Below are 27,719 nucleotides of genomic sequence, written 5' to 3'. Positions count from 1 at the left end.
ATCAGCAAATCGTCCAGATAAGGGTGTACGAGGATTCCTTCTTTCCTCAGTGTTGCCGCCACTACCAGCATGATTTGGTGAAGGTCTGAGGGGCGGTAGCTAGTCCGAAGGGTAGCGCCCGGAACTGGTAATGATGGTCCAGTATCGCAAAGCGAAGGAAGCGCTGATGGTCGTGATAGACCGGGATAGATCCAGTGAAGTCAGGAATTCTCCCGGCTGCACTGCCCTTATGACTGAGCGTAGGGTTTCCATGCGGAACTGTGGTACTCTCAGGTAACGATTGACAGTCTTGAGGTCCAGGATGGGCCGGAACATTCCCTCCTTCTTGGGAACGATAAAATAGATGGAATAGTGACCAGTATTTTGTTCATGCGTGGGCACCGGGGTTATTGCCTTTAGGCTGAGTAGTTTTGTCAGTGTGGTTTCCACTGCCGTCCTCTTGAGAGGGCGTGGCACGGTGATCTCACAAATTTGTCTGGAGGGATGCTGTGGAAGTCCAAACAGTATCCCTCTCGAATGATGGTTAGGACCCACTTGACAGATGTTATCTCGACCCATCTTTGGTAGAAGAGGGTAAGTCTGCCCCCTATGACTTCTTCCTGTGGATGGGTCTGCTGATTCTCATTGTGGGGTACAGCCGGAGCCTGTACCTGAGCCTGCTCCCCTCTTGTTGCGTCTGTTCCAAAAGGACTGGGACCTGTCTGTGGGGCGAGGTGCTTGGTAGTATGTGTTCTTGTACGGTATAAAATGCTGGGCTCTTCTGCCCTTGGTTCTTCGGGGAAAGGAGCGCTGGTTTCTTTTGTTCCTGTCCTCCAGTAGACTAGGTACTGGAGATTCGCCCCATTTGTTGGCTAACTTCTCCAATTTGCTTCCGAACAAGAGGGATCCTTTAAAAGGCATTCTCGTGAGGTTCGCTTTGGAGGTCACGTCGGCCGACCAATTTCGGAGCCATTGTTGTCTTCTGGCTGCCACTATGGAGGAGACGTCACTGGCTGAGGTGCACACTAGGTCTGAGGTCGTATCAGTGAGTAAGGATATCGCCGGTTCTAATGTTTCAGCAGACGTGTTTGCGTGTCTGGAAAGAAGCAAGCAGGCACGTGGTACTACGGAGCAGCAGGACACGATTTTGCAGGGTCATTGCTGCTACACCAAAGGACTGTTTAAGGATGGCTTCCTATCGACCGGGATGGTTGTGCGCTTAGAGATGGCGCAGACCATGGTGTCCACTTTTGGAAACCGTAGGAGTTCCTTGGCTGTGAGTTCCAGGGGGTATAGGGCTTCTAAGGCCCGTCCTCCTTTGAAGCTGGCCTCCGGAACATTCCATTTTATTTATTTATACAGCTTTTATATACCGTTGTGGAGAGAACCAAGTCTCTATCTCTACGGTTTACATAATAAAAAAACCATGCTTAATAAAATATGACAGTTTAGAATAGAAAGTTACATTAAAATCAATAAAATAAAATTAGATAAAAGTAACTAAAAAACCATTTCTTAAAGAAAAATAATAAAATAAGCAATAAAACAATAAAACAAAATGAGACACAATCAGGTCCACACCCTCAGTCTGAGATTTAGGCTGCATCTTGTGGATTACTCCCGTAAGCTTGCCGAAAGCACCAAGTTTTTAGCTCCTTTTTAAATGTTTTCAAATTTGACTGCAGTCTCAGATTTGTTGGTAAAGTGTTCCATAATTTCGGACCAGCGATTGATATCGCATGGTCTCTAACCTCGCTGAGATGTGCAGATCTTACCATAGGAATGGTGAGCAGACCTTTATTAGCAGATCTTAATTCACGTTGGGGTACATGTAGTCTTATAGTTGAATTCAACCAGTCTGTCTTTTCCCCATATAGAATTTTATAAATAATACACTGCATTTTATGTTTTATTCTAAATTCTACTGGCAACCAATGAAGGCTTTGTAAAACTGGGGAAATGTGCTCTCTACGACTGGTATTCGTCAGTACCCGAGCTGCAGCATTCTGTAATATCTGTAATGGCTAAATTGTTGATTTAGGGAGGCCCAGCATGGTAGAGTTGCAATAGTCGATACCTGTGAACAACATTACCTGGAGTACATTTCTAAAATTGTCTCTGGAGAGTAGTGGTTTCAAACGTTTGCGCATCCTCAGTTTACCAAAGCCTTCGTTAACTTTCTTTTTAATATGGGGGTCCCTGTCTGTGGGGGGGACCCACTGGAGCCTGCTAGGTCCAGAGTACCACCTGAGGAGCTAGCACTGGGCCCTGGGTGGGACTGGCCCTGACCTGGATCTCCCAGGGCCTCCTTACAGTGTGCGCACAGGGCGTCAGCCTCCTCGCTCTGTGCGGCTCCGATGTGGCATGCAGGGCAGAGGCCTTGAGCTTTTATTCCTGCTTCTGGAGGTGCCATGTCTGTGGACGCATAAGCTCTTGTGCGCTCCAGTGCGCCTGAGATGTGCGCGCAGATATGCGCCTAGCCGTAGATATGCGCCTGGCTCAGTGCATGCAACTTATGCACGTAAGGTTTTATGTGTGCATAAGTTTATGCGCACAAGGATTTTTGTGCGCTTAGCTCGATTTCTGCACTCGGGTCGAACGGCGGGCGGCACGGCGAATAGGGCCAAGATGGCGACAGCGAGCATGCGGGTAAAGCAAAATTGCTTACCTTGTAATAGGTGTTATCCCAGGACAGCAGGATGTAGTCCTCACATATGGGTGACATCACCAACGGAGCCCAGCGCGGGAAATCTTTCTGTCAAAGTTTCTAGAAACTTTTGACTGGCCCTGAAAGGCCACTGAGCATGCCCAGCATGCCATGATATTCTCTGCCACAGGTGTCTCTCTTCAGTCTCGTATGTAGCAAAAGCTTTAGCAAAAATAAAATAAAAGGAAGGAAACCCAACTCCGCGGGGTGGCGGGTGGGTTCTGTGAGGATTACATCCTGTTGTCCTGGGATAACACCTATTACAAGGTAAGCAATTTTGCTTTATCCCAGGACAAGCAGGATGCTAGTCCTCACATATGGGTAAATAGCAAGCTAGAGGCTGAGTCAATTCGTGGTGAAGCAACATTGAGGTATTGTTGTTGAATATGAGTCAGCCGAAGATCACAGTAGGTTGGTTGTAGAAGGAGTTGGGATTATACTGGAAACAAAGTTCTTTAAGACAGATTGTCCATAGGCAGAATCTTGCCGTCCCTGCTTGTCCAAGAAGTAATGAGCTGCAAAAGTGTGAAGAGAACTCCAGGTTGCTGCTTTACATATGTCAAGGATTGGCACTGAACAATAGTGTGCTACTGAGGTTGATATTGCTCTTACTGAATGTGCCTTTACTCGCCCTTGGAGAGGAAGGCCTGCTTTTTCATAGCAAACTGTATGCAATCTGCTAGCCAATTGGATATAGTATTTTTACCCACTGCTTTTCCTGGTTTGTTTGAATCATAAGATACAAAAGGTTGAGTGGATTTTCTATGGACTGCAGTGCGGTTTATATAAAATGCTAGTGCACGCTTACAGTCCAAGGTATGTAAGGCCTTGGAAAGAATGTGGGTAAAACTATGGATTGGTTCAAGTGGAATTCCTTAACTATTTTGGGAAGCAATTTTGGATGTGTACGGAGAACCACTTTGTCATGTAGGAACTTCGTATAGGGTGCGTACATGACAAGTGCTTGTAACTCACTAACCCTTCTAGCTGATGTAATGGCTATAAGAAAGGTAGTTTTCCATGTGAGAAATTTAAAATCACAGGAATCTATGGGTTTGAAAGGAGAACGCATGAGGCTTGTTAATACCAGATTCAGATCCCAGTCTGTGACAGGTGGTCAAATTGGTGGTTTAAGATGTGTTAAACCTCTCATAAATCTGCTTACGAGAGGTTGTGTGGAAATTGGTGCATCACCCATCTTGTTATGGTAAGCAGAGATTGCACTTAAATGTACTCTTACAGATGAAGTCTGGAGACCAGATTCTGAAAGATGGTATAAGTAGTTTAGTAGAGAAGTTGTGGGGCAGGTGAAAGGATTTATATTATTTTGATTGCACCACAAAGTGAATCTCTTCCATTTGGAAGCATAGTTCTTCCGTGTGGAAGGTTTACGTGAAGCTATAAGCACTTGAGATGTATTAGATGAAAGATTGAGTGGTTGTAAGATCAAGCTTTCAACATCCATGCTGTCAGAGATAGGGATTGGAGGTTGGGATGGCGCAACCGACCCTGATCCTGAGTTATGAGAGTGGGAGCTACTCCCAGGCAAATGGGATCCCTGACTGAGAGGTCTAACAGTGTGGGGAACCATACTTGTCGAGGCCAATATGGGGCTATGAGTATCATGGACCCCTTGTCCTGTTGTAGCTTCACTAGAGTTTTGGTTATAAGTGGTATTGGAGGATACGCATATAGTAGGCCTGAGTTCCAAGGGCGAGCAAAGGCGTCCTTGGCTGGCTGGTTGTTCTGTTTGTGTAGAGAACAGAATTTGTCCACTTTGTGATTCAGATGTGATGCAACAAGATCCAGTGTTGGTTGTCCCCAACGCTGAAATATCCTGGTCGCTACTGCAGGATCCAGGGACCATTCGTGTGGTTGGAAATGACGACTGAGTCGATCTGCCACTACATTGTGAATGCCTGCAAGATAAGTGGCCCGTGGGAACATTGAGTGCGTTAGCGCCCAGTCCCAAATCTGTGCAGCTTCTTGACAAAGGAGATACAAGCCCATACCTCCCTGCTTGTTGATGTACCACATAGCTACTGTGTTGTCCGTTTGGATCAGAATAGTCTTGTGTGAGAGGCAGTCCTTGAACGCATGTAGTGCATAACGTATAGCTCGAAGCTCTAGGAAACTGATTTGAAATGTTGCTTCGAGTTTTGTCCAAGTCCCTTGAGTTTGGAGATTGTCTATGTGAGCTCCCCAACCCAATGTGGATGCATCTGTAGTTAGTATTATCTGTGGGACTGGTTGCTGAAAAGGTAGGCCTTTGCACAAGTTGTCCTTGTTTGTCCACCAGCATAGAGATGATCTTAGTTGTTGGGTCAATTGAATTGGATAATGTAGCAGTTGAATGGCTTGGATCCATTGTGATCGTAAAGTCCACTGGGTAATTCTCATGGCCAGCCTTGCCATAGGCGTAACATGAACCGTGGAGGCCATATGACCCAGTAAAATCAGAAACTGATGAGCTGTCACTTGTTTCTGTAAGGAGATGGATTTTGCTAGTAGAATGAGTGTGTCTGCTCGATCTACAGGTAGAATGGCCTTTGCTAGATTGGTGTTCAATTCTGCTCCTATGAATTGAAGCAGGTGAGTTGGAGTGAGATGGGATTTTTGATAATTGATGAGAAATCCCATGGAGTGAAGTAGAGTGATTGTTCTTGTTAGAGAGGTAAGAGCTCTTTGTTGAGACTGACTTCTTATGAGCCAGTCGTCTAGATATGGGAACACATGGACACCTTCTTTGTGTAAGTGTCCTGCTATTACTGCTAGACATTTGGTGAAGACTCTGGGAGCAGATGCCAGTCAAAAAGGTAGAACTCTGTATTGGAAAAGTTGATGGCCTACCATGAAGCGCAGGTACTTGCGATGAGGAGGGAATATTGGAATGTGAGCGTAAGCGTCTTGAAGATCCAGAGAACAAAGCCAATCTCCTGCTTGAAGAAGTGGAAGCGTGGTGCCTAAAGAAACCATCCTGAACATTTCTTTCTTCAGAAATCTGTTGAGATTTCTGAGGTCGAGGATGGGACGTAGGCCTCCGGTTTTCTTTGGAATGAGGAAATATCGGGAGTAGAATCCTCTGCCCTGCTGTGTCCGGGGCACCGGTTGTATGGCCCTAGCTCTCAGAAGGGTGGATAATTCTATTTGTAATTGATGTAGTTGAGAATTTTGTTGTGGGCAGGAAGTTGGTGGAAATTCTGGAGGAATTGAGATGAAATTTAGTTTGTAGCCTGGAGACACTATGGAGAGTACCCATTGGTCTGATGTTATGTTTTGCCAATTTGTGTGAAAGTGAGACACTCTTCCGCCCACTGGTAGGTTTGGCTTGGGATTGAAAGGTTGGGTTTGTTCTCTGGACTGTGTTTCAAAAGCCTGCCGCAGGGCCTGTTTGCGCAGGGGGTTGTGGACGGGCAGGCCTAGATTGCCTGGCCTAGGAGCGTTGTTGTGGTCTGGTAGACCTACCCCTAGAAGTCTGGGAGTAGTATCTGCGTGGTCTGTAATAAGAATGTCGGGTTTCTCTTCGTGGAGGACGACGAGAAGACTGAGTAGCAGGCTCTTGTGGGGTTTGAGACAGCTGACGTAGAGTCTCAGTGTGGTCCTTAAGTTGTTGTACGGCTTCCTGAATCTTGTCCCCGAACAGATTGTCACCAAGACAGGGCAGATCCACAAGTTTTTCTTGCACCTCAGTCCTGAGGTCAGATGCCTTGAGCCAGGCCCATCTACGGGCAGTGATTCCAGCTGCTGCTGCTCTGGAAGCAGTCTCAAAATTGTCGTAGACTGCTCTCACTTCATGTTTACCCGCCTCTAGTCCCTTGTTGATCACAGCTTGTGCTAGTTCCTGGAATTGAGTGGGTAAGGAGGTAACAAATTCTTCCATTTGTTTCCAGAGATTCCTCTGGTATTGCGTGATGTACAGCTGGTAGGCAGAAATTTTGGTGTTTAACATGGAACTCTAATAGACCTTTTTTCCTAATGAGTCTAGGAATCTATAGTCCCTACCAGGTGGGGTCGATGAATGTGGGCGCACACGTTTGGTTTTCTGTGCCGACTCCACTACCACAGATTGGTGTGGTAATTGCTGTTTCTGGTAGCCTGGAGCTGGCTGGACTATGTAAGTAGTGTCCACACGCTTGTTCACTGCAGGAACAGAAGATGGATGTTCCCAAATTCGTCGTTGAAGATCCAATAGGACCTCATGAACTGGCACTGCCAGGACTTGTTTGGGTGGGTCAACAAACTGTAAAACTTCAAGGGTTTGTGCCCTGGTATCTTCCTGTGCTGTGAGTTTGAATGGGATAGAGTCAGCCATGCCTTGGATGAATGAGGAGAATGATAGATCCTCTGGGGGTGACTTCTTTCTCTGATCTGGAGAGGAAGGGTCAGACATGAACTCCTCTGAAGAAATTTGAGAGTGTTGCTCATCCCAAGAATCCTCAGAATCTTCTCTGTAAGGAGATTTTGGTGTTTTTTCCCACCTAAATCTCCTTCTCACCTAAATCTCCTTCTCTGTAAGGAGATTTAGGTGGGAAGTGAAGGCCTGAAGGGCCTAGCTGTGGATCATCGGTAGAAAATATTGTAGAAGTGTCTTGTGGCTTCGTAGATGGTAGAGTATCGATTACATCCAGGTACCTTTGCAAAAGGCGTCGATAGAAAGCCTGATCCTGAACTTCTGGAGGCTCGTATAAAGGTTGTCTCGATGGTATCGAGGATGCCCTCGAAGTTGTCATCGGTGGAAGTGTCACCGAAGTCATCGACGTCGATGGAATAGAGAACGTTATCGAAGGGCCCAATGGAATATGGGCGAAAATTGATGTCGATGACGTCAAGAGCCTCGGTGTAGTGGTGATGGAATCGATCGATGTCCTCGGTGCCAATGAAGGCGCCGGCATCGGTGGACCCACCGGCATCTGTACTACTACCGGCATCGATGCTGGAGGCATCGGCGGAATCGCCAGAACAGTTTGCTCTTGAAGAGCCTGGATGACCACTTGTCTTATTAAAATAGACAATTCCGGCTGTACAACTGATATAGTCATCGCAGTTGTAAGCGGTGGCGGTAAGGAGACATCCTGCGATGAAGTGTGAGGCGTGTCTGGAATCGGCAGAGACAACGGCCCAGGTGCCGAAGGTGCCGGTGTTTCCTGTTCTCGGGGCCACTTCGCCATCGATTCGTCTTGGGACATCACCAGATCCGTCTGGACACGGCTTTTTAACTAGTACTCGTTTGGTCACTGCAGCCGGAGACGACCTCGATGATTTGGAAGGAGAGGGAATTAACTGGAGTTGGAACAAATGTTCCATCTTCTCCTGTCTGGCCTTCCGTCCCTTTGCTGTCATTTCCGCACATTTGGGACATGTACTCACGTCGTGTTTTCCTCCAAGGCAGAGTACACACTCCAAATGTGGATCGGTTATCGACATATTTCTATTGCAAACAGGGCACTTTTTGAATCCGGTCGCCATTTTGGGATCGACGGCCGTCGATGGATGTGAATTCATGAGAAGGGATTTCTTGAAAAATGAGAAATCAAGTAAACGGTACTCACCAGCCGGCAAGAATAACCCGTGAGAGACTTATATGAGAGAGAATATCAAGGATTATGACTTTTTGAGTCACAAAACACTTCGTGAAGAACGCAACGGCTCCAGTCCCGCGATGCGTGAGGCAGTGCAGAAAAGCGAAGACTGAAGAGAGACACCTGTGGCAGAGAATATCATGGAATGCTGGGCATGATCAGTGGCCTTTCAGGGCCAGTCAAAAGTTTCTAGAAACTTTGACAGAAAGATTTCCTGCGCTGGGCTCCGTCAGTGACGTCACTCATATGTGAGGACTAGCATCCTGCTTGTCCTGGGATAATATGGCGACCTCCTCGGAGGGTCTCCACGTGGGCAGACCCTTGGAAATAGCCGGGGCCTGGCCCTGCTAGGGCGGATCAACCCGGTGGCACTAGTTCCGATCGGTGACCTGTGCTCCTCCTTGATCCTCTGAGACCAAATTCAAACAGCAGATTTCCACCTTACCTTGTCTTCGGCGCTTCCCGGTTTTGTTCCGGGCGGTCTACGGCTACGGGGGGGGCGCAATACCTTCACCGTCGCGCTCAAGGGGTGCACCCACTGCCTCTCAGCCGTGCCCGAGGATCGGGGGCTAGGTCCTCGCCGCGATTCAGCCCCCAGACCGAGGCTCACCTCCAAGGGACCATGGAAATCACCTCAGGAATCTCAACTCGGGGAGGGACCCGAGGGTATCACCGCAGGAGAGTGGGGCTCGTCTTCAGGTAGGTTTTCCCCTTTAATTTTGGTTTTCTTCTTTGGATTTGGTTCAAACGCTGCGAGAGCATGCAGATAGTCCCTAACTGCTATGGAGACGGAAAATACTGAAGAGCTGCCCTTCCTGCAGGGGTATATGTACTAGGAGCTGACGTCAGATTGAATTCTGATCCGTCTCCAACTGCTAACAGGAGTACACTATACCCATTGGTCCTGAGTCCATCTGCTACACGCTAGGAAATGGGATTTCAGTTTACTCTGACCCGATAAGCTTGGCTGCTTACAACCACGTCAAATGCACACTCACCCCCTCTCACTAGATAATATGATTGCCTCAAATCACCCCCCAACCCTCTCTTCTCAGTTTCTTTCGCTGGAGCCATGAAATAAGCTCTAGGTCACAGTTATTCGAAACAAAGATCTTTACTGGATGGATATGGCCGCAGCATAAGTCAATTATATAAACAATTCAATCCATTAAACATTCTCAAATCCCTACAGGGTGATCACACCTTCTCTTGCTGTGCTACAATTTATGAAGGCTCAATAAAATCGCATGCTACTTCAACATTTGCCATTCGGGAAGCAGGGCCAAAGTTCGCCCCTCCGATTATCCTGCAATTTGAGCATTACTAACTGGGTGGAAGATCTCAGTAGTGCAGCAACATTATGGTCCATAAAAGAGCAGGACTCACTTCTTAAACATGCAGCACAATTTGAGGGTAGTGAACAATCTCAGCCATTAAAGCCAAAGGCTTGTCAGGTAACCCATCTCCAATCTCACCCATCCATACCACGGTAGCAGCAGGATTACCAGCTGGTATTCTCTGCCTGCCCGGCTTTTCACATAGCACTTGCCCTGCATCCCCCAGCATGGCTGACCCCCACCCGATATGCTGGGACTGATTGGTGCTCAGCCATACTCTCCATGCTGCATCAAGACCAGCACAGGCTTAAATTGTACTTGCCAGTCCACCCCTAGACTCCACCTTAATCCCTGCAAATTACTCCCTGCCAGGAAAGGAAGGGTGAGAAAAGGCCCTCTCTGCCAAGGTTCCAGCTATTATGTACGGCTGGCAAACTGTATTTCTTGACCAGTAGAGGTGGTCATCTGCATTACCAATCCCACAACCTGGCATGGCTGCACATTGCATGAAGCCATCAACATAACAGGCTCATACTTTGCACTCGTTAATACTATATGTTAGCTAACTAGAACACTGCCACTCTCTTCCCATAGGAAACCTTTTTTTTTTTCTTGAAATGAGGACTTTTTTTTTTTTTTAGGAATGGCTAAGTCATGATTCTACACAGGCTAATAAATGTAACCATCAGTTACATTCCAAGATAGACCATGAGAGCAGTAACTGCACGACAGGGTATCTAGCATTGTGCTTATCAAATGCGATACTGCTGGAGAGGAGAAGAAGCCCAATAAGCATTGCACCACTCCAGACTCCTAGGTAATATCACTTTTCTGAGAGGTTGCAAGAGCCACAGGAAATTGATGTATGATATCCAGGCTGCATATCCCACGCACAGAGGACGAATGCATGTTGGAAGGCATGCAAAATGCGAAGCATCTGCAATACCACTTTACTGCTGTACCTGGCTTTGCTAAAGCTTGCCTAGTCACACTAAATGATGCACCAGTGATGGCGAACTCCAGACCACGGGTGCCACAAATAGGCCAGATTTCAGGATATCCACAATGAATATGCATGAGACAGATTTTCATATAATAGAGGCAGTTCAAGCGAATTTCTCATGCATATTCATTGCAGATATCCTGAAAACCTGGCTTGTTTGTGGCACTTGAGGAATGGAGTTCATCATCACTGTGCTAGACTGTAGTGCAACATTACAATACTACAATTCGCCTGCAAGAATGAGTAAGGAAGGAAAGAAAGAACCATGAGCAGAATAACTGACCACCAATTAGAATTGCAGCCCCCCAAGACATGCTGGTAATGCAGCAAATTGGGACACTTGAAAAGACTTGTTGCGCCCAAGGCAAAACCTTATGGAAGACAGAGCAAAACAGCAAATGGAAATGCGTTCTGTGACATGTAAGGAATAGTTTGTGAGCATTACTATCAAGAGATGCAATTGTCCCAAACAAAGAAGAGAGTTAGAACTATATTACCAATTTATACTTGAAATGCCACCAATATGGAATAGGATCCCATAGGCACAATGCTAAAACACAATAAGCTTACTGATCACAGAATGACAGTGGATTTACAATATTGCCACACATAGGGACGCTGGCATGAGAGTCCTTTGTGAAGGTCACAAGTCGCACCACTACCTGCCATGAGGCCAATCACAGCACCTCACAAATGCCAGAATGCCCTAATAACCTGCTGAAGAAAGGAAGTTGACATGTAAGAAAAGGACGGAGGAGATATACGCGACGTTGCCTGCCATGAAAATGTGATAGTAATTCATCACTAGAGAACAGTGGAAGATAAAGCGAACCTGGCAAATAGAAATGCCTCCTGTGACATGGAAAGAATGGCTTGTAACGGCTATGGCTGAATGCCAGCACGGAAAAACTCAGTAAGAGGTGTCTCATACAGTCCTAGGCATGCACCATGCTCTCTGTGACCCAACTGACAAGTCAGAGCTTTGCAAACCTCTTCTGCAATACCCGTACAGCTCAGTATGGGGCAGAGGGGGAAAACAAAACAAGAAGGGAGATGCATCAATCCCTAATAAAGCAAGATTTCAAGTAATGGACTAAATTCACTACCAAGCTGCGGCAAACATAGAACGGGTGCTTGAAGAACAGATACCAAAATATAAGACAACTTACAGCACTAAATTTCTTGACATCACGTGTTTTTTTCCATGTTGGCTGAAGAGTGCAGAATTCAAAGAAATTTCTGTCCTTCTACAACATTCAAGCAGGATCAGGCATAGAGGCACGAGGGGTTGGAGACAATCCGCCATATGCAGCTACTCCACTCGGGCCAGAACAGCCACGACATATAGCAGAGAAGCACCGGGCATATAAGTGCCACCATGTAGGGACTTCATGGTACTGTCACATTGCTTGCTTGCAGAGGACTGCCACACTTGTGCAGCTGGCTTCCCAAAGAACACCATCAGAAATCTGGCCTCAGTTAGGACCAATCTTCTATCCAGCGCCACCTCTGGGGGGGGGGGGTGGTAAAATTACACTGGCAGCCAAAAGCCTACCCCATACTGCCTGCTGAAGGATAGAAAATTCAATGGGCAGAAACAGGCTGCTCCCCGCAGAAAAGACCATCACACCACCACTGCCTCTCCCTATCACTTTTTTTTTTTTTTTTTTTTTTTTTAATGTGCAACCACTTGCTGCCAGTGCTCTGCTAATTGTCAAAGCCCATAAAGAAAAAAAACAGAAGTCACTCCAGGAGGCCACCACAGCCACCCAACTGATCAACACACAGATCTGCACATCACTGTGTCCTAGGCACCTCAAGACCACCCTACATGGGTCAGATCCCCAACACCGCACAGTGTAGCAGCCCCATGCCAGGATCTTCTCTCTGCCGACATCACCCGAACAGGTCCATGCTGCAGCAGGAGCACCCCGCATTCTTTCTGCGAGGTCATGCAAACAGAACTGGACCGAATTGCCCGTTGCAGGTCCATGCCCAATGTTCACTCTGTACCTCTATGACTGTCCAGCAATGGGAGTCTAGCAAACAAACAATTATTGGGACCTGGTGATAGACACTGCACAAACACAGATGGCTGCTCAAGGAGTGGACGCAGCCTACTAAGGCCAAGACAACAGACCTCAGCTGTTCTACCGCTCCCTCTCAACCATCTCCCCTTCTCAGTGAGTGGAGAGCAACAGGATACAATACGCTGGGAGCCCCATGCCGTGAGGACCATGAATCAGTTCTGGCCTTGTTCAGCACAAGGGGCACTGACCTCAAAGGGAATAGATGAATGAGACAAGAGGCCCCAAATTCCCAACATGCCAGCTGAGTACCTCTGCTGCTCAGATAGATGCTGTATGACCAGAATACACACTGCAGGGACAGCTGCATGCACCCTGATCGAAGCCAGCAAATATTCTTTTTTTTTAAATATATAAACTAGGCAGCCACCCAAGCATTACTCCTGGCCCCAGTCCCACAAATGCTGCCATCCACCAGCAGCAACAAGTGGTGCTCAAGAGGTACCACTCATTGCATGGCAGTCCTGCTCAAGGTTCTCCGATCTGACCTGGAAACTTGTCCAATGCAGAATTTTTGCCCTCCTGCGCCTTATTGCAGTGAATAGGGCAACCGCAAACAGAGAAATCAGGCTCGGGGCTGGGCCAATGTTCATTGCACTTGGGCTTTGGTTTTTTAACCAGCTTTCAGGAGCTGCAAAACACCTGGCAAGCCATAGGACCCCGCCCACAGCCAAAAGGAAAGGGTATCTCTTAAGGAGCCAGAGGGTAGGAGCTTTTGGGTTGCACATTTGCTACAAGTACCCACCCCAGTACACATGGGCCTGCATTCGAACCTGTAATTCCCATCTGCCCGACCATGATCTGTATGGGGAAGGGGGCAGGAGCAGACTGAAGGGAGCCCAACTCCATGGCAAAGAAAGAATTGGCTGTAGAAGAAACCTGCCCGGATGCCGAAGCGAAAAAAAAGTGGCCACAGAAAGGAAGATCTACGGTGAGGTCTATGCTCTGATCTGGAAAAAATGCTGTAGGAAGAAGCTAGACGGACCAGCCCACGCTTAAATTGTGCTTGCCGTCCATTCTCCAGCCTCCGCTCTAACTCCTGATCCAGAAATGAAGCATCTCCACAGTTGTGGCCTCCCCCCCTTACCTTGGGATGGGGCGGTTCCTCATATAAGAGAAGTTCCCTGTAAACTAGTGCCCTCAGGGATATCACGTTCACAGGGACCACAGTTAGTTGTATCCTGTTACAGCCTGAGGCATTTTAAGCAAAGGGAATGTATATTGAGTATGCAAATTTACTGTCCACACTTTTTACATTTTTTAGATGGACTTTTCCCTTCTCTCCAAAGGATATTTTCCAACAACATTCTGGAGATATATGTGGTGACAAAGAAGTTTTCCTGACAGTTTGCTGAGCAGACGAAAACAGACTGAGGGAAGATACCTTGCAGCAAGGCAGAGCCATTCTCTTCCCTCTGTAAAAATTTGTGAGTTATGCTTCCATCCCAGGCTCCCTCTGGCGGAAGGACAAGATTGAAGAAATGGATCCCTCAAAGGGAAAATATTGTACCCTCCATAAATTGACCTCGCAAAGGCTCCAAACTAAGTCAGGTCCACTATGTGGTGCTCTCTCTCTCATCTCATCTCTGAAGGCTGTAATCCCTAACACCAAGTATCATTAGCTTGGTTCTCTCAAAAGCCAGGGTTACATTATCATTAGCTTAGTTCTCTCAACAGCCAGGATTACAAAAGAAAAGCTATTTAGGCCATAAGGCCTTTCCAGAAAGCTTTGAAAGAATAGTCCACTCAGCACAGAGTACTATCACAACTTACCTATGCAATTGGTAAACCTCCTGAGAACATACACATCCTATACAGATTTTTAGTAGCAAATACATAACTGCTATCTGCACCTGTTGCTATATAAATGAATTAGTTACCAGAACTCACCTGTGTTGTTTTACCAGAGCCAGTCTCACCAACTAGCACAAATGATTGATGCCTGGTTAAAATATCCGTAAATCGTTCCTTATACTCCCAAACGGGGAGCTGAAGCCGTTTCTTTAGGATCTCATAGTACCGTGGTGTGTGTGGTAAATTGGTGAATGGATTGATGCCTTGTGGAAGTATTGCTGGTTTCAGTGGTGGTAAGCCTGCTGTAATGAACGCAGAATTAGATGAAGCGCGTGAATCTTTTTCCTTGTCTCTGTCTCTCTCTCGATCTCGATCTCTGTCACGATCTCTGTCTCGGTCCTTTGAACGATCATCACGATCCCGGTCACGATCTCTATCCTTCCTAAAAGATTTACCAGAGGAAGAAAACTATATATTATTTTTCAAACAATTAAACAAGATACTGTACATTAATTATTTAGTATTTCAAACTAGAACATTAAACAGATAAATATTAAAATTATATTCAACTTAGTCACAATAATGAAATGTGTCTATCTAAAAGGCAAGCACATACCATAGTCACTAGTGGGTCTAAATTATACTTTAAAAGTTTCTATACTTTGCAAGAAGTTATGGATAAACTTGTGCACATAAGAACATAAAAGTCTTGCCATAAGGTCCATCAAGCAAGCCCAGTACTGGAAAATTGGTCTTACCTGCTAATTTCTGTTCCTGTAGTACCACAGACCAGTCCAGACTCCTGGGTTTGCCTCCTTTCCAGCAGATAGAGAGGCACCACCTTTTAACACGGTGAAGATTCATGGGGCTGAAGCTAGCCCGAACGGCAATACCTGGTACTGGAAGTGCTGTATTCCCACTACAAATCGGAGATACTTCCTGTGACTGGGGAAGATCTTGATATGAATGTATGCGTCCTTTAGATCAGTGGTTCTCAACCGGTGTGTCACGAACACGCAGGTGTGTCGCCACACTTCCCATTCCCCCGCTGTCCCAGCTGCTCCCCCTCCCGAGCAAAATAGGTTCTCCGCCCGGGCTTAAAATGCTGATAGCCCGGGTGGAACGCAGCAGGACAGCTGGAGTCAGGGCACCGGCATGGTCTCTTCTTCCCGCCCACGCCAAGACCCGGAAGAGGAAGTGGTGAGCAGAGGGTGCGTGCGCGTAAAGGGACCATGCTAGTGCAGACAGCGCCGGCCAGAAGAAAAGAGAAGCGCAGCCTGAGGAATGAGCTGCGCGACTCAGAGAAAAACAAAGAACATCATCAACCCCCACGGTCAATGGGACTCCTTTCTCCGCGAGGGCTGAAAATGAAGTAGGTTGCTGCTGCCTTTAGGGTTAGAAGTGGAGGAGGCTGCTGCTGCCGCTAGTTCGGGGGGGGGGGGGGGGGGGGAAGAGTGAGTGAATGAGCAAGCATGTATATTTGATATTTTGAGTGTGAGTGTGTGTGAGTGTGTGAGAGAGAGAGAGAGAGAATGAGAATGTATGTGAATGGTTGAGAGCCTGTACATGTGGAAGAAAGTATGTGTATGACTGAGAACTGGTTTAGATGAGGGAGCATGTGAGTATGTGATTGAGAGCCTGTGTGTAAATGAGAGAAAGAGAGAGAGCAAGTTTGTAAGCATGCGAATGAGAATGTGTGTGAGACAAAAAGACAGCATGTATATGTGTGATTGAAAGCCTGTGTGTGTAAGTGTGAAAAGACAGACAGCATGTGTGTAAATGTGTAATTAAGAGCCTATATAAGTGAGAGACAAAAAGCACGTGTATATGTGAGCGATTGAGAGCGGATAAAGTTGCAAGCAAACCATCCCTCCTCCTGCTAATTCAAAACAATCTCAGGGCACCTGGATATCAAACGTTCCCAGGTATGCAGAGCAAAAAATTGTTTGTATCCTTATTATTTTTCATTACTGGGTCTTTGTGTCTGCTATTTTGAAATATTTTATTGGTATCTAGAAATTCTTTATACGAGTTTTTAATTATTGGATATTTCATTCATCCGCTGTTTTGAAATAATCTGTTCTTTTTGTTAGTATGGTTTTACTGCTACTGATTTTATATTTCTTGGTTTGTTTTATAAGGATGGGTGATGTTTCTTTTTTTCCTTTGTTGCACTGCATACAGAGACTCGGGCTTGTTGCGGTTTCCAATTCAGTTTTTGTCTGCATGCTTCCGTTGGGGGAGGTGGTAGCCTGGTCCTTAAAAAGACTGAGGTCTTTACTGGGGCTGCTGCTTGCTGCGGTTGTGGTTTTCCCCTCCTCTGCTGTTGTTGCTGAGGGGGGTGCGTTTGCTGTCTTTGAAATGCAGGATAATATTGTGTTCTGAATGGGTCCGATACGGTCTACGAGAGAATGGTTGTCTACCAGATGCCTGGTAATATCTTTTGGAAGATGCTGGAGTTAACGATTGTACTGCGAGAGCCTGATCCTTTAATTTACTAACTGTATCGTGGAATCGCTCGCCTAACAGGTTGCCTCCCATACATGGGAGATTAGCCAGCTTATCATACAATTCCTCTCGTATGGCACTGGCCTTCAGCCAAGCTAACCTGCGTGCCGCTATCGCTGTTACTTGAGAGGAGTTTTCGAATCCTTCGTATACTGCCCGGAGCAGATGACGGGCGCATTCTTCCATATCTAAGATAGGAGAAGGGATGTTGTCCCCTGTCGAGGTAAACATTCCTTTGGTTGCCTGTATGCATTCATACATGTACTGTACCATATAGAATTGGTGATGATAAATGCATGCTGTTAGCATTGCGTTTTGGTATACCTGTTTAGCAAAATCATCCAAGCATTTATTATCTTTGCCAGGGGGATTGGACACATGCGTTTTCGACTTCCTTGATCTTTGTAAAGCTGATTCCACTACTATAGACTCATGCGGTAATTGTGGAGTGGAATATGTGGAAGGCTTTTGCATTTTAAATTTTAAATCCATTTTCCTAGACACTGCTAACAATGTGAACGGGGTTTCCCATGATTTTTGAAGGACACTGTGTAACACATTGTGTGGTGGAAGCGATGTAGGTTCCCCTGGCGTATCGAAGATCTTTAGCAGGCCCAACGTTTCAGCCCTTGGTTCTGGTAATTTTTGTACCTCTAACTGTAAAATAGCTCCCATCTTATCTATGAACTTTGGATAAGAAAGATCCTCTGGGGGAGAATACGGTTCAGGTTGTTGATCCGGCGAATCCGAAGGATAGCCGGTGGAGGAAGTAGGTGAAGAGTTCGACGATACAGAATCCCTCTGAGAAGAGTGTGAGCAAGCTGGTGACGAGGGCTGTAGGGGTATTGGTACAGGTGGTGGTTCCACCGGGAACTGTGGCTGCCCCGTCGGTTCTTTAGGACTAGATGGAGATTCCGGCGGTAAAGTAAAGGACGACTGCAGCGTGTCAAAAAATCCCACTAGGGATTGTGAGAGTTCCCAAAACGCCTTTCTCGTCTGTGGCGGCATTGGAGGGCGTTCATGAGGTGCACCTAACAGCAGCAGCTCATCCAGGTAAATATTTGGTTGATCTGACTGCGGGGTATGAGCTCTTGAACTTTTGTCCCCTTCCGAGGGGTTAGTATCACACCCCTACTGATGTCTGGATGATTCCCTTGTGTCACTTGACGTGGAGATAGAACGAGAGGAAGCAGAAGATGGTACATGTACTATCTGTCTCTCAGAGAGGCCTGACCTTCCCGATAGTCCCGTATGATGGGAGGAGGATGAGACTAATGACTTGCCCTCAAACTGGGAAGGTCTGTAATGTGTGGAGTGCCGACGTTTATGTCTGTGAACATGCTTACGTCTTGACGAGAAAGAAGAACTTCTAACATGGCGCTTAGACCCCTTATGTCGGTCTAAATGCTTACTACCCTGTGGAGAATTTCTCCCGGAAGTGGATCTTTTTGAAGACGAATGGCTTCTTATTGGAGAAGTCTGTCTTTTGTGTGTCTCAGCTCTCGGCGCTATTGGCTTCGATAAGGGCTCCAATTGCTTTATCAAATCTCACCGCACTTGCGCCAGTCCCGTAAGCGATCCCGGCTCCGGGCGTGATGTGCTCGGCGCCGGTTTCCTCGGCACTGGCTCCAGCCTCTTCGGCGCCCGGTCTCAATGCTCCGTGTGCGGCGCCGAGCGGTGCTTTTTTTTTTTTTTTTTTTAAATCTGCGCCGCATGCTTCAGCTGAGCAGTTGGCTCCGTTTGGGAAGCTGTCGGCTCGATATTCAATATAGGCCTCGGCTCCCTCGGCACTGATGGATCCCTGTGCGCTTGTCTATACTGATCAGACGACAGACGGCGCCTTTTTGACAAGGATGGCGGTGATTGTCCTCTCGAAGCCCTCCGTTTTGACACGGGAACTCGAGCAGTATCGGTGCTTTGTGTCCCAGGTCCCTGGAATTCGCCCTGGTCTTTGGGACGCCTGTCCTTCTTACCTCCAGTCCTGGAGGCCTGTGGCGCCATCCCCCATCTTCGGGGATGGCGCCAGCGACATCGGCCCCGGTGAAGAGTGTGCTGACGATGGCCTGTCCACCGATTTTAGTTCCAGCATTTTGTAGGTCCTATGACGCCGGGCTCGCGGGGACATCCATCCACAAAAATCACAATTCGTTTGATTGTGGTCCAGTCCCAAACAGCAGTAGCAACGATCATGTCCGTCGGGAACAGACATGATCTTACCGCAGGGACCCGGCTTGAAGCCCGAGGGCTTCTTCGACATTTCGTCGGTTCGAAAAAGAAGTGTGAGGAGAAATCAGCTCCCCGTGCGCTCCCACGCGCGGGAAAAAACAGACTGAGGAGAATCTGTTGCTTTACTGCGCAGGAACACACGCGCAGCCGCAGAGACTGAAAAAATCTACACTCTGCTTGTTAAGCTCCGCCTCCCGGGCCCAGATTGGCAGTTCCCATGACAGCATGGCTAATTCAGCCCTGCTATCAACAGGAAAAAGAATTTTCCATAAAAGAATGGAGAAATTACTTACCTGATAATTTCGTTTTCCTTAGTGTAGACAGATAGACTCAGGACCAGTGGGTTATGTGCTCTTCTGCTAGCAGATAGTAGACGGAGTTAGATTTCAAAGCTGCAGTGACCTCAGCATCCTCCTCGAAAAGCCATTGTGGATATACGGTATATCTTGCGTAAACAACTTGATTAAACTGATTTCACAAACTGGAGACCGCCAGTGCACTCAACCAAGTTAACGCCGACACCAGACTAACTGCGGGTGTCCTGAACTAGGGGTAGGCAACAGCTTACACATATTTGTTTAATCTCAGGTTTGTTTTCCAACGCCCTCTTTCTCTGGGGGCAGCCGTGGGTGGGATGCTGAGTCCATCTGTCTACACTAAGGAAAACGAAATTATCAGGTAAGTAATTATCTCCATTTCCTAGCGTGTAGCCAGATGGACTCAGGACCAGTGGGATATACAAAAGCTACTCCCAGGCAGGGCGGGAGGCTACCCGTGGCCCACTTAGTACTGCCCTTGCGAAGGCTGCATCTTCTCGGGCCTGGACGTCCAGGCGGTAGAACCTGGAGAAGGTGTGCAGGGAGGACCACTTCGCCGCTTGGCAGATCTCGGCGGGCGACAGTAATTTGGCTTCTGCCCAGGATACTGCCTGGGCCTTTGTAGAATGAGCTTTAACCTGTAGGGGTAAGGGATTTCCTGTTTCTATGTAGGCTGCCTTGATTACTTCCTTAATCCAGCGAACTATGGACTCTCTCAAGGCCGCTTTGCCTTGATTCTTCCCGCTGTGGAGGACAAACAGGCGATCCGTTTTGCGCACCTGTTCCAATTGTTCCAGGTATCGTATCAGGAGTCTACTGACATTTAGATGGCAAAGAGGCGGTAGTCTTCCAAGTCCTTATGTTCCTCCGGAGATGGTAGGGAGATGGCTTGGTTCAAATGAAACTCGGAGACCACTTTCGGTACAAAGGAGGGGACGGTGCGAAGCTGTATCGTTCCAGGAGTGAACCTAAGGAATGGTTCCCGACAGGATAGTGCCTGCCGCTCGGAGTTGCGACGGGCAGAACATATTGCCAGCAGGAATACAGTCTTCAATATTAAGAGGCGTAGTGACAGACTGCGCATTGGTCTGAAGGAAGCCCCTGCTAGAAAGTCCAGTACCAGACTGAGGTTCCATAGAGGCACCGGCCACTTTAAGGGTGGTCGAAGTTGCTTAATCCCTTTAAGGAAACAGGCCAAGTCCGGATGAGCTGATAGACAGGCTTGGAAGGGAGGGGGGGATAAGTTGTGAGGGGAACTGGAGCCGGACTTGGAGGAGGAGGGGAGAAGGGAGAATGAATATGAACTGTAAGAGGGCTGGAGCCGAGCATGGAGGGGGGAGGATGGACTGAGCTGGGTTTGGAAGGGGGAATGAGGGGGCAGACCTGAGCTGAGAGGGGAGAAGGGAATGAGAGTGAGAGGGCCAGAGACAGGTTTGGGGAGGGGTGGGGAATGAGTTGTGAAGGGGACCGGAGAGGTCTTGGAAGGGGAGGGATGATAATGAGCATGAGACTGTTTGGGACAGGTGGGTGCTGTAGGGCAGTGTTTCCCAGCTCTCTCCTGGAGGTTCCCCTAGCTAGTCAGGGTTTCAGGATTGCACTAATAAACATGCATTACATAGATTTGCATGCACTAGGTCTGCAATGTATGCAAATCTCTCTCATGCAAATTCATTGCATTAATCCTGATAACTTGACCGGTTAGGTGTGCCTCCAGGAGAGGGTTGAGAAACACTGCTGTAGAGGATGAGCGTTTTATCTCCCATGCCTCTCTCCCTGTCCCACCGCTCAGGCTAATAAGTCATCCGCACACTAGGAATAAAAATTAAGAGGCAACACTGCTGAGCGTAGGGGCTCCATTTGTTTAGGCAGGTCATTGGGATCACAAGTACCACTGCCACCATGAGAACCAGGATAACCAACATCTCCCAAGCTGAGACTTGATCCCTCTATAGAAGACTCCTGATCAAGGCTTCAAGCAGCATGCTCACTCCGACAAAAGGAATGCTCTCTCTTCTAGATGTTCTATCCATAGCCCTGTGAATTAGATTCTTCGGGTAGGGACAAGGTTCAATTTGATGAGGTTTACAATGAAACCCAATGACTGCAGAATCTCGATCGTCTTCTGCAAGGAATCTAACACCCCTACTTGGGATAGCCCTCTCTCTAGCCAATCATGATGCAAACCCCCTGATGAAGGTACACTACTACTACCACTAGGCATTTGATGAAGACCTTTGGGACCACCAAGAGCCCAAAAGGGAGAACCTTGCATTGTTAGTGAGTGATATCAACTACAAAACAAAGGTATTGCCAACTGAAACAATGTATAGGGCACACATCCAGTCTCCTGCTTGAATAAACGGTAGGATAAGTGTGGAGGAAGTTCATTTTTTTAACTTCTCTCATAACAGGCCTCTTGTTCAGAGTTTGTAAATCTAAGAGGGCTTCCAATCCCCCCAAATTCTTAAAAATAAGGGAACAGCAGGAGTAGAAACCCTTGTCATGGTGATTGGGAGGGACAGATTTTATCACCTGCTGTCTGAGAAGACACGCCACCTTGAAACAGATTTAGTCAAACAATGGTGCAGTACTGAAGAGTAGAGATGTGAATCGGAACCAGAATCGGTTCGGATTTCAGTTCCGATTCACATCTCTACTGAAGAGCGAGAGAAACGTAAACAGTAACCAGGCTCCACAAGTTTGAGGACCCAATGGTCTTTGTTGATCTTCTGCAGCTCCTCCAGGCAAAAGTGAATCCTCCCCCACCAGTGAGACTGAAGCTTAAGGGTCAAATCCAGACACAACTAGACCCAAGTTGTGCAGCATTTTCAGTTGATACCTCTCATTCTGACATCCATGAGCCGGAAGCTGCTACTATAATAGTGTCAACAAGCCCCTCCTATTTTATATCTGCCTCCTATCTTTGACCAGCATTGCAATGGAAGTCCTGAGCTAGGCCAAGAAACTATAGCTCCCTCTAGAACCTGGCCTAACAGTAACATGAACTCTTAAGTCCACTCAGTAAATGTCGCTACTGAGTGGCAACCAAGACTCCCTGCCTCCTTATTAGAGACTGTGGATGCTGCCTCCGCAGCATCCCCAGCCAGCCCGGCGCACAGAGGTCAGGCACAGAATTGGACACAAGTGCTTCATATGGCAGTGCTGAGCCATCAGACCAGTCACCCAAATGTTAGCACGCTTACTTGCAGTGTAAAATATTCAGAGTCACTAAATGGTGAAACATGATGCAGTTAGTGCAGTTAGTATAGCTGTGTTTAAAAAAGGATTGGATAAGTTCTTGGAGGAGAAGTCCATTACCTGCTATTAATTGAGTTGACTTAGAAAATAGCCACTGCTATTACTAGCAATGGTAACATGGAACAGACTTAGTTTTTGGGTACTTGCCAGGTTCTTATGGCCTGGATTGGCCACTGTTGGAAACAGGATGCTGGGCTTGATGGACCCTTGGTCTGACCCAGTATGGCATGTTCTTATGTTCAGTATAAGGGAAATATTTATTTTGCTAATTTGATACCAAAATCTGCATTATCTCAGCTACATTTGCATTTTCCCAAGTTAATGTTTAAAGGAGCTACACTGAGGTTTATCTCCAGTATAGCAGAAATTGGGGAAGACTACTTTAAATATAAATGCATGTTGAAAGCAGAATCTCTTAACCTGTTCGCATTCACTCAAAAGTTCAATAGTCATGCTGAATACAGATTAAGTAATGATCCTATTTTTCCTTCATTTGCTACTCTTCAAGCACTTAGCTGCACTAATGTTCTCACTCAATACACTTTCACAGAAAACAAAAACATTCTTACATTTCATTAAGATGATCATTATTGTGCTTTGCTCACTGTCTTTTATAACAATGCTTATCTTGTCTGTGATAAAGGCTGTGGAGTTTGATATCTGAAATAAAACCTTTTTTCTTTCTTTCTGGTTTAGCAGTTTCCTCCTGTTCCTTTGGGCTTGCAGTAAGTAGTAACCAGGCCTGGGATCATGGCACCATAAATCTTCATTTGCAACTATCTAGAGATTTTTCCCCATTTATATCCCTTTACCCCTCCCCCTACCCAATATATTTAATCTAGTCATTGCACTACTAGTTCTTTGGCGGAGGGCCATGCACTAGGATTCCTTCTACAACCCTGGTCTCAAGGGCTCCGAAATTAGAAACTAAGTATCACTCTTGAACAATAAGCACAACTTCCTACCTCATGAAAGCCGTAAACACTGCCTCTGCAGCATCCCTATGACCATGGAAGATCAGACTCAGGGATCCAACTAGGAATTCTCCAAAAGACAGTGCCACTAATCCACCAAGCCAGTAGTGCATTTGTGTTTACTCCTCCAGTACGCAAAATTGACTTATCAGGATTTCCATTTCAATTTTTAACTCCATGGATTTTTTTTCTAATTTGTGGTCACAATCTGTATTTGGTGAGTGAATTTCCCTGTTTTGAAAGTGTGACACAAAGGTGAGGTATTCTACTAGTATGTGTTATCTACAGCAGCCCATCTTATTTGTTTTCCAATCTGCACATTCCAATCTGAAATACACTGGTGTTCTAGCGCTATTGCTGTAATATTTCAATATTTCCTTTTCATAGAGTTATTGATTGAGTTCTAGAAGTTGGTGCTGTTGTGGTATGACAGATTTTCTACATAGATGTTGAATGTTTTTTTGTAGGGCTCTGTATAACTTCACAAAGTGCCTGGAGAGAGCTTACGTCACTTATTAAGATGATATCAGGGGGTTCAAGTTATGCTGTGAGGGAGAATAGACGTGTTCTTGATCTGAGGGTCCCCTCCCTTTCAAGCAATATTTTAAAGACTTACATTATTAAAAACGTTCTCGGAACCTACCATCAGCCTTTCTTCTGTGCAAGGAAACCTACCAACTATTTTGATAGGCTTGCACCAGTCCATAATGGCGACGAAATCAGCAAGGAAAGAAAAGGAGACGTTGAAAGGGATGGATGCCAAAATGGCCGACGATCTGACCCCGTCTCAGAGACCGTAAACTTGGACACAGCTGGCTCAGATATAGCCGCATTCGTAATCTTTGCCCTGGAAGGCAGGTTTATTCAGCTCTCTTCACAAATAACAGGCGCTGGCTCGCAACTAACAGCTATCCAACAATAATCCACACCCCCCCCCTTGCTGAAACCCGCCGTGCAGCAACACCATCGGGGAGAAGGCAAAGGAAGATCCCTCCCATCTCCAATTATCCCGCCCACATTCTGAAGTGCTCCCACCACAAGAAACAGCCATTTAAACGGCTGAGAAGCACCGGGGGGGGGGGGGAGGGAGGGGCGCAACAAAGGGGCATGCCCCTTCGTGTGCACCTGAAGTAAAGCCTGAACAATAAACACATTAAAAAAGCTATTTTCAGACTACTACAATTATTTCCTCAGCCTAAAACAATTAATGATCACCTTTTATAACATTAACATTACTGAAACTCCACTTATACAAATTCTTATCTTAAAAATCAAAACCTCTAAATTAACATGTCTTCAACAACTGAAAATATTCCTATGAAACCAAAGACCTAAAAAAAAAGAAAGCAAAATACCTCCAGAAGAAACTAAAGAAATTTTACCTATACAAATATAATTAAAAAAAACCTCAGTGAATTCCATTCAAGTCTCATACTAACACTACTTTTACTTAATGTTCCCCCCTTAACAAAAAAAAAAAAATCCTTCTATTTTTTGCATCACAGAAACATGGCTGAAGGAATGTGACAATGTTCTCCTAAACCAAACTGATTTTTCATTTTCCCAGGCTCAAAAGAAAAAGGAAGAGGTTTACCAATAATTTACAGAAAAGAACAAAATTAAACTTTATCATGTGGAAATAAACCCTCCTAATGAAGTGGCTATACTTAAATCACAAAAAAATAAACATCAGTCTGATATACAGTCCACCTCGGACTTTACAAAAAGACTGTTCATCATTAATCAAAATCTTTACTAAATTATTCCCAAACCCTGAATCAACAATAATTGTTGGTGACTTCAACCTCCGTGTTGATAACCCACAAAAATATAATGCATGCAAAATCTTTCTAGATACAATGGCTGCTATGGGCTACTGTTATGGCCCATCGTCGAGGACAATCGATTTGTAAATAAACCAACACAAAGCTGGCCACATTCTCAATTTAATATTTGAAAATCAAATCAAATGCCAAATTTTCTTTACTTCACAAAATCATATCATTGTCAGACCACCAACTGATTAAAGCTGATATTGCTCTACAAACCTCACAATTAACAGATAATTATTTAACCATCAAATACAAAAAAAAAAAAAAAAAAAAGATCCCAAAATTATTGAACACATCAAAAACAAGTTATCTGAATTAGATAGACAATTCTTCACTATTGGACCTTTGGCATGAAATCATAAATGAAACTGCAGATGATCTTTGCCCTGAATAACTAAAAAAAAAAATCCATATAAATAAACTTCATTCTAAAACAAATAAACCATGGTATAATGAGGAGCTACGAAAAAATAAGCAATTACTCAGACAATACGAGAAGAAATGGAGAAAATTTCCTTCTACAGAACACTTAAGAAAATACAAAACCCAACTATCAAAACACTGTGTACTTATAAACAATACAAAAAAACGATTCTACGCAAACCAAATATATGAGGTTATCTTCAATTCTAAACTTCTCATTGAAACAGTTCGAAACTTAATCAAAGACCCATCTTCAATTTCTTCTAACTCCTATGACTTTACAAAAGAATCTTGTAATGATTATGCAAACTTATTACAAAAAATAAATACTCAAATCAAAATTCTAAAACAACCAAGCCAATAATCTTGAAAATAAAATTACTCAACCTTTATGGACATCCTTTGACACTATATCCAAATTTCAAAAAAAACAATTATCAAGATTTGTTTGTTTTTATATACCGGTGTTTGATTTACATATCACATCAGTTTACAAATAATTTATGACAGGTACAGTAGATGATTAGAGAAATGTTATGGGAAGTTATAGTAGCAACATGGATAAAAAAAAAAAAAAGACAGTGCGAAAAAGATAGCATAAATAATTGTAGTATAACAGTGCCACAAGATAGCATAAATAGTAATGGTATAGCAAACGGAATATATTGCATAAATAGTAAATATCAGAGTAACAGGGTACCAATAATTATCATTAGGTATATTTTGTAACAGATAGGGTAATAGGGATGGGTAGCATAGACAAATAGCATAAAAACAGACAGTGTATGTAGACAGCATAAATAGTAATATAATGAGAGCAGTTAGCTTTGGTGTAATGGAGGTGAATTTATTGATGTGGTGGTAGGGAGGGGGGTTGCTCTGAGTGCATGGTTAGGGTTTGGTTTCGGGTTGGTTCGTGTGTGATGTTGGAAAGGCTTTGTGGAATAACCATGTTTTAAGATTTTTCTTGAAAGATTGGGTGGATGGATCTGTTCTTAGTTCTGTGGGGAGTTTGTTCCATAGGATGGGGCCGGCATAGGAAAATGTTCGTTCCCTTGTTGATATCTATGAGTGGCTTTAGAGGGCGGTGTTTGTAGGAGGCCAGATTCCATGTGGGAGTATGGAGGAGAAGGGGGGTGGGCAGCCAATTGATTTGGTTGTTGTGAATGATGGTTAGAGTTTTGTACTGTATTCGCTGAGGGATTGAAAGCCAGTGTAAGTCTTTGAGGATGGGTGTGATGTGGTCTGATTTCTTGCTGTTTGTGAGTGCTCTGGCCGCAGCGTTTTGGAGTAGTTGAATGGGTTTGAGGGTGGAGGCTGGAAGGCCTAGTAGGAGGGCATTGCAGTAGTCAAGCTTAGAGAAGAGAAGAACCTGTAGAACTGTTCGGAAATCTTGAGGGTATAGCAGTGGTTTGAGCTTTCTTAGGATTTGGAGTTTGTAGAATCCGTCTTTTAGTAGGTTATTGATGTGTTTCTTGAAGTTCAGTTGGTTGTCAAGAAAGATGCCAAGGTTTTTGACTGTAGAGTGTATGGTTTTGTAGGACGCTGTGTGGAGGGGTTCGGTTCCCTTGATGACTAAACAAGCCATTGTTAAACCTACTTTAAAAAATAAAGCTGGAAGAACTGATGACTGGGACAACTACAGACCTATCTCAAACTCATTGCAAAAATTCTTGAAAAGGCTACTTTAACTCA

General features: G+C 45.5%; 1 protein-coding gene across 1 annotated transcript in view; it reads right to left on the bottom strand.

Annotated features, from left to right (window-relative positions):
• DHX15 (DEAH-box helicase 15) overlaps positions 1–27,719 on the bottom strand; it is a 284,488-nt gene that overhangs the window by 230,718 nt on the left and 26,051 nt on the right. The window contains exon 2 of the mRNA XM_029590135.1: positions 14,583–14,928. Coding sequence (XP_029445995.1) covers positions 14,583–14,928 — 346 coding nt within the window. The remainder of the gene's footprint in view (positions 1–14,582; positions 14,929–27,719) is intronic.

The sequence above is a fragment of the Rhinatrema bivittatum genome, chromosome 1 (genome assembly GCF_901001135.1).
Source record: "Rhinatrema bivittatum chromosome 1, aRhiBiv1.1, whole genome shotgun sequence".
NCBI lineage: Eukaryota > Metazoa > Chordata > Amphibia > Gymnophiona > Rhinatrematidae > Rhinatrema > Rhinatrema bivittatum.
The sequence above is the reverse complement of the archived record's forward strand: the minus strand, read 5'-3'. Positions and strand labels throughout refer to the sequence as shown.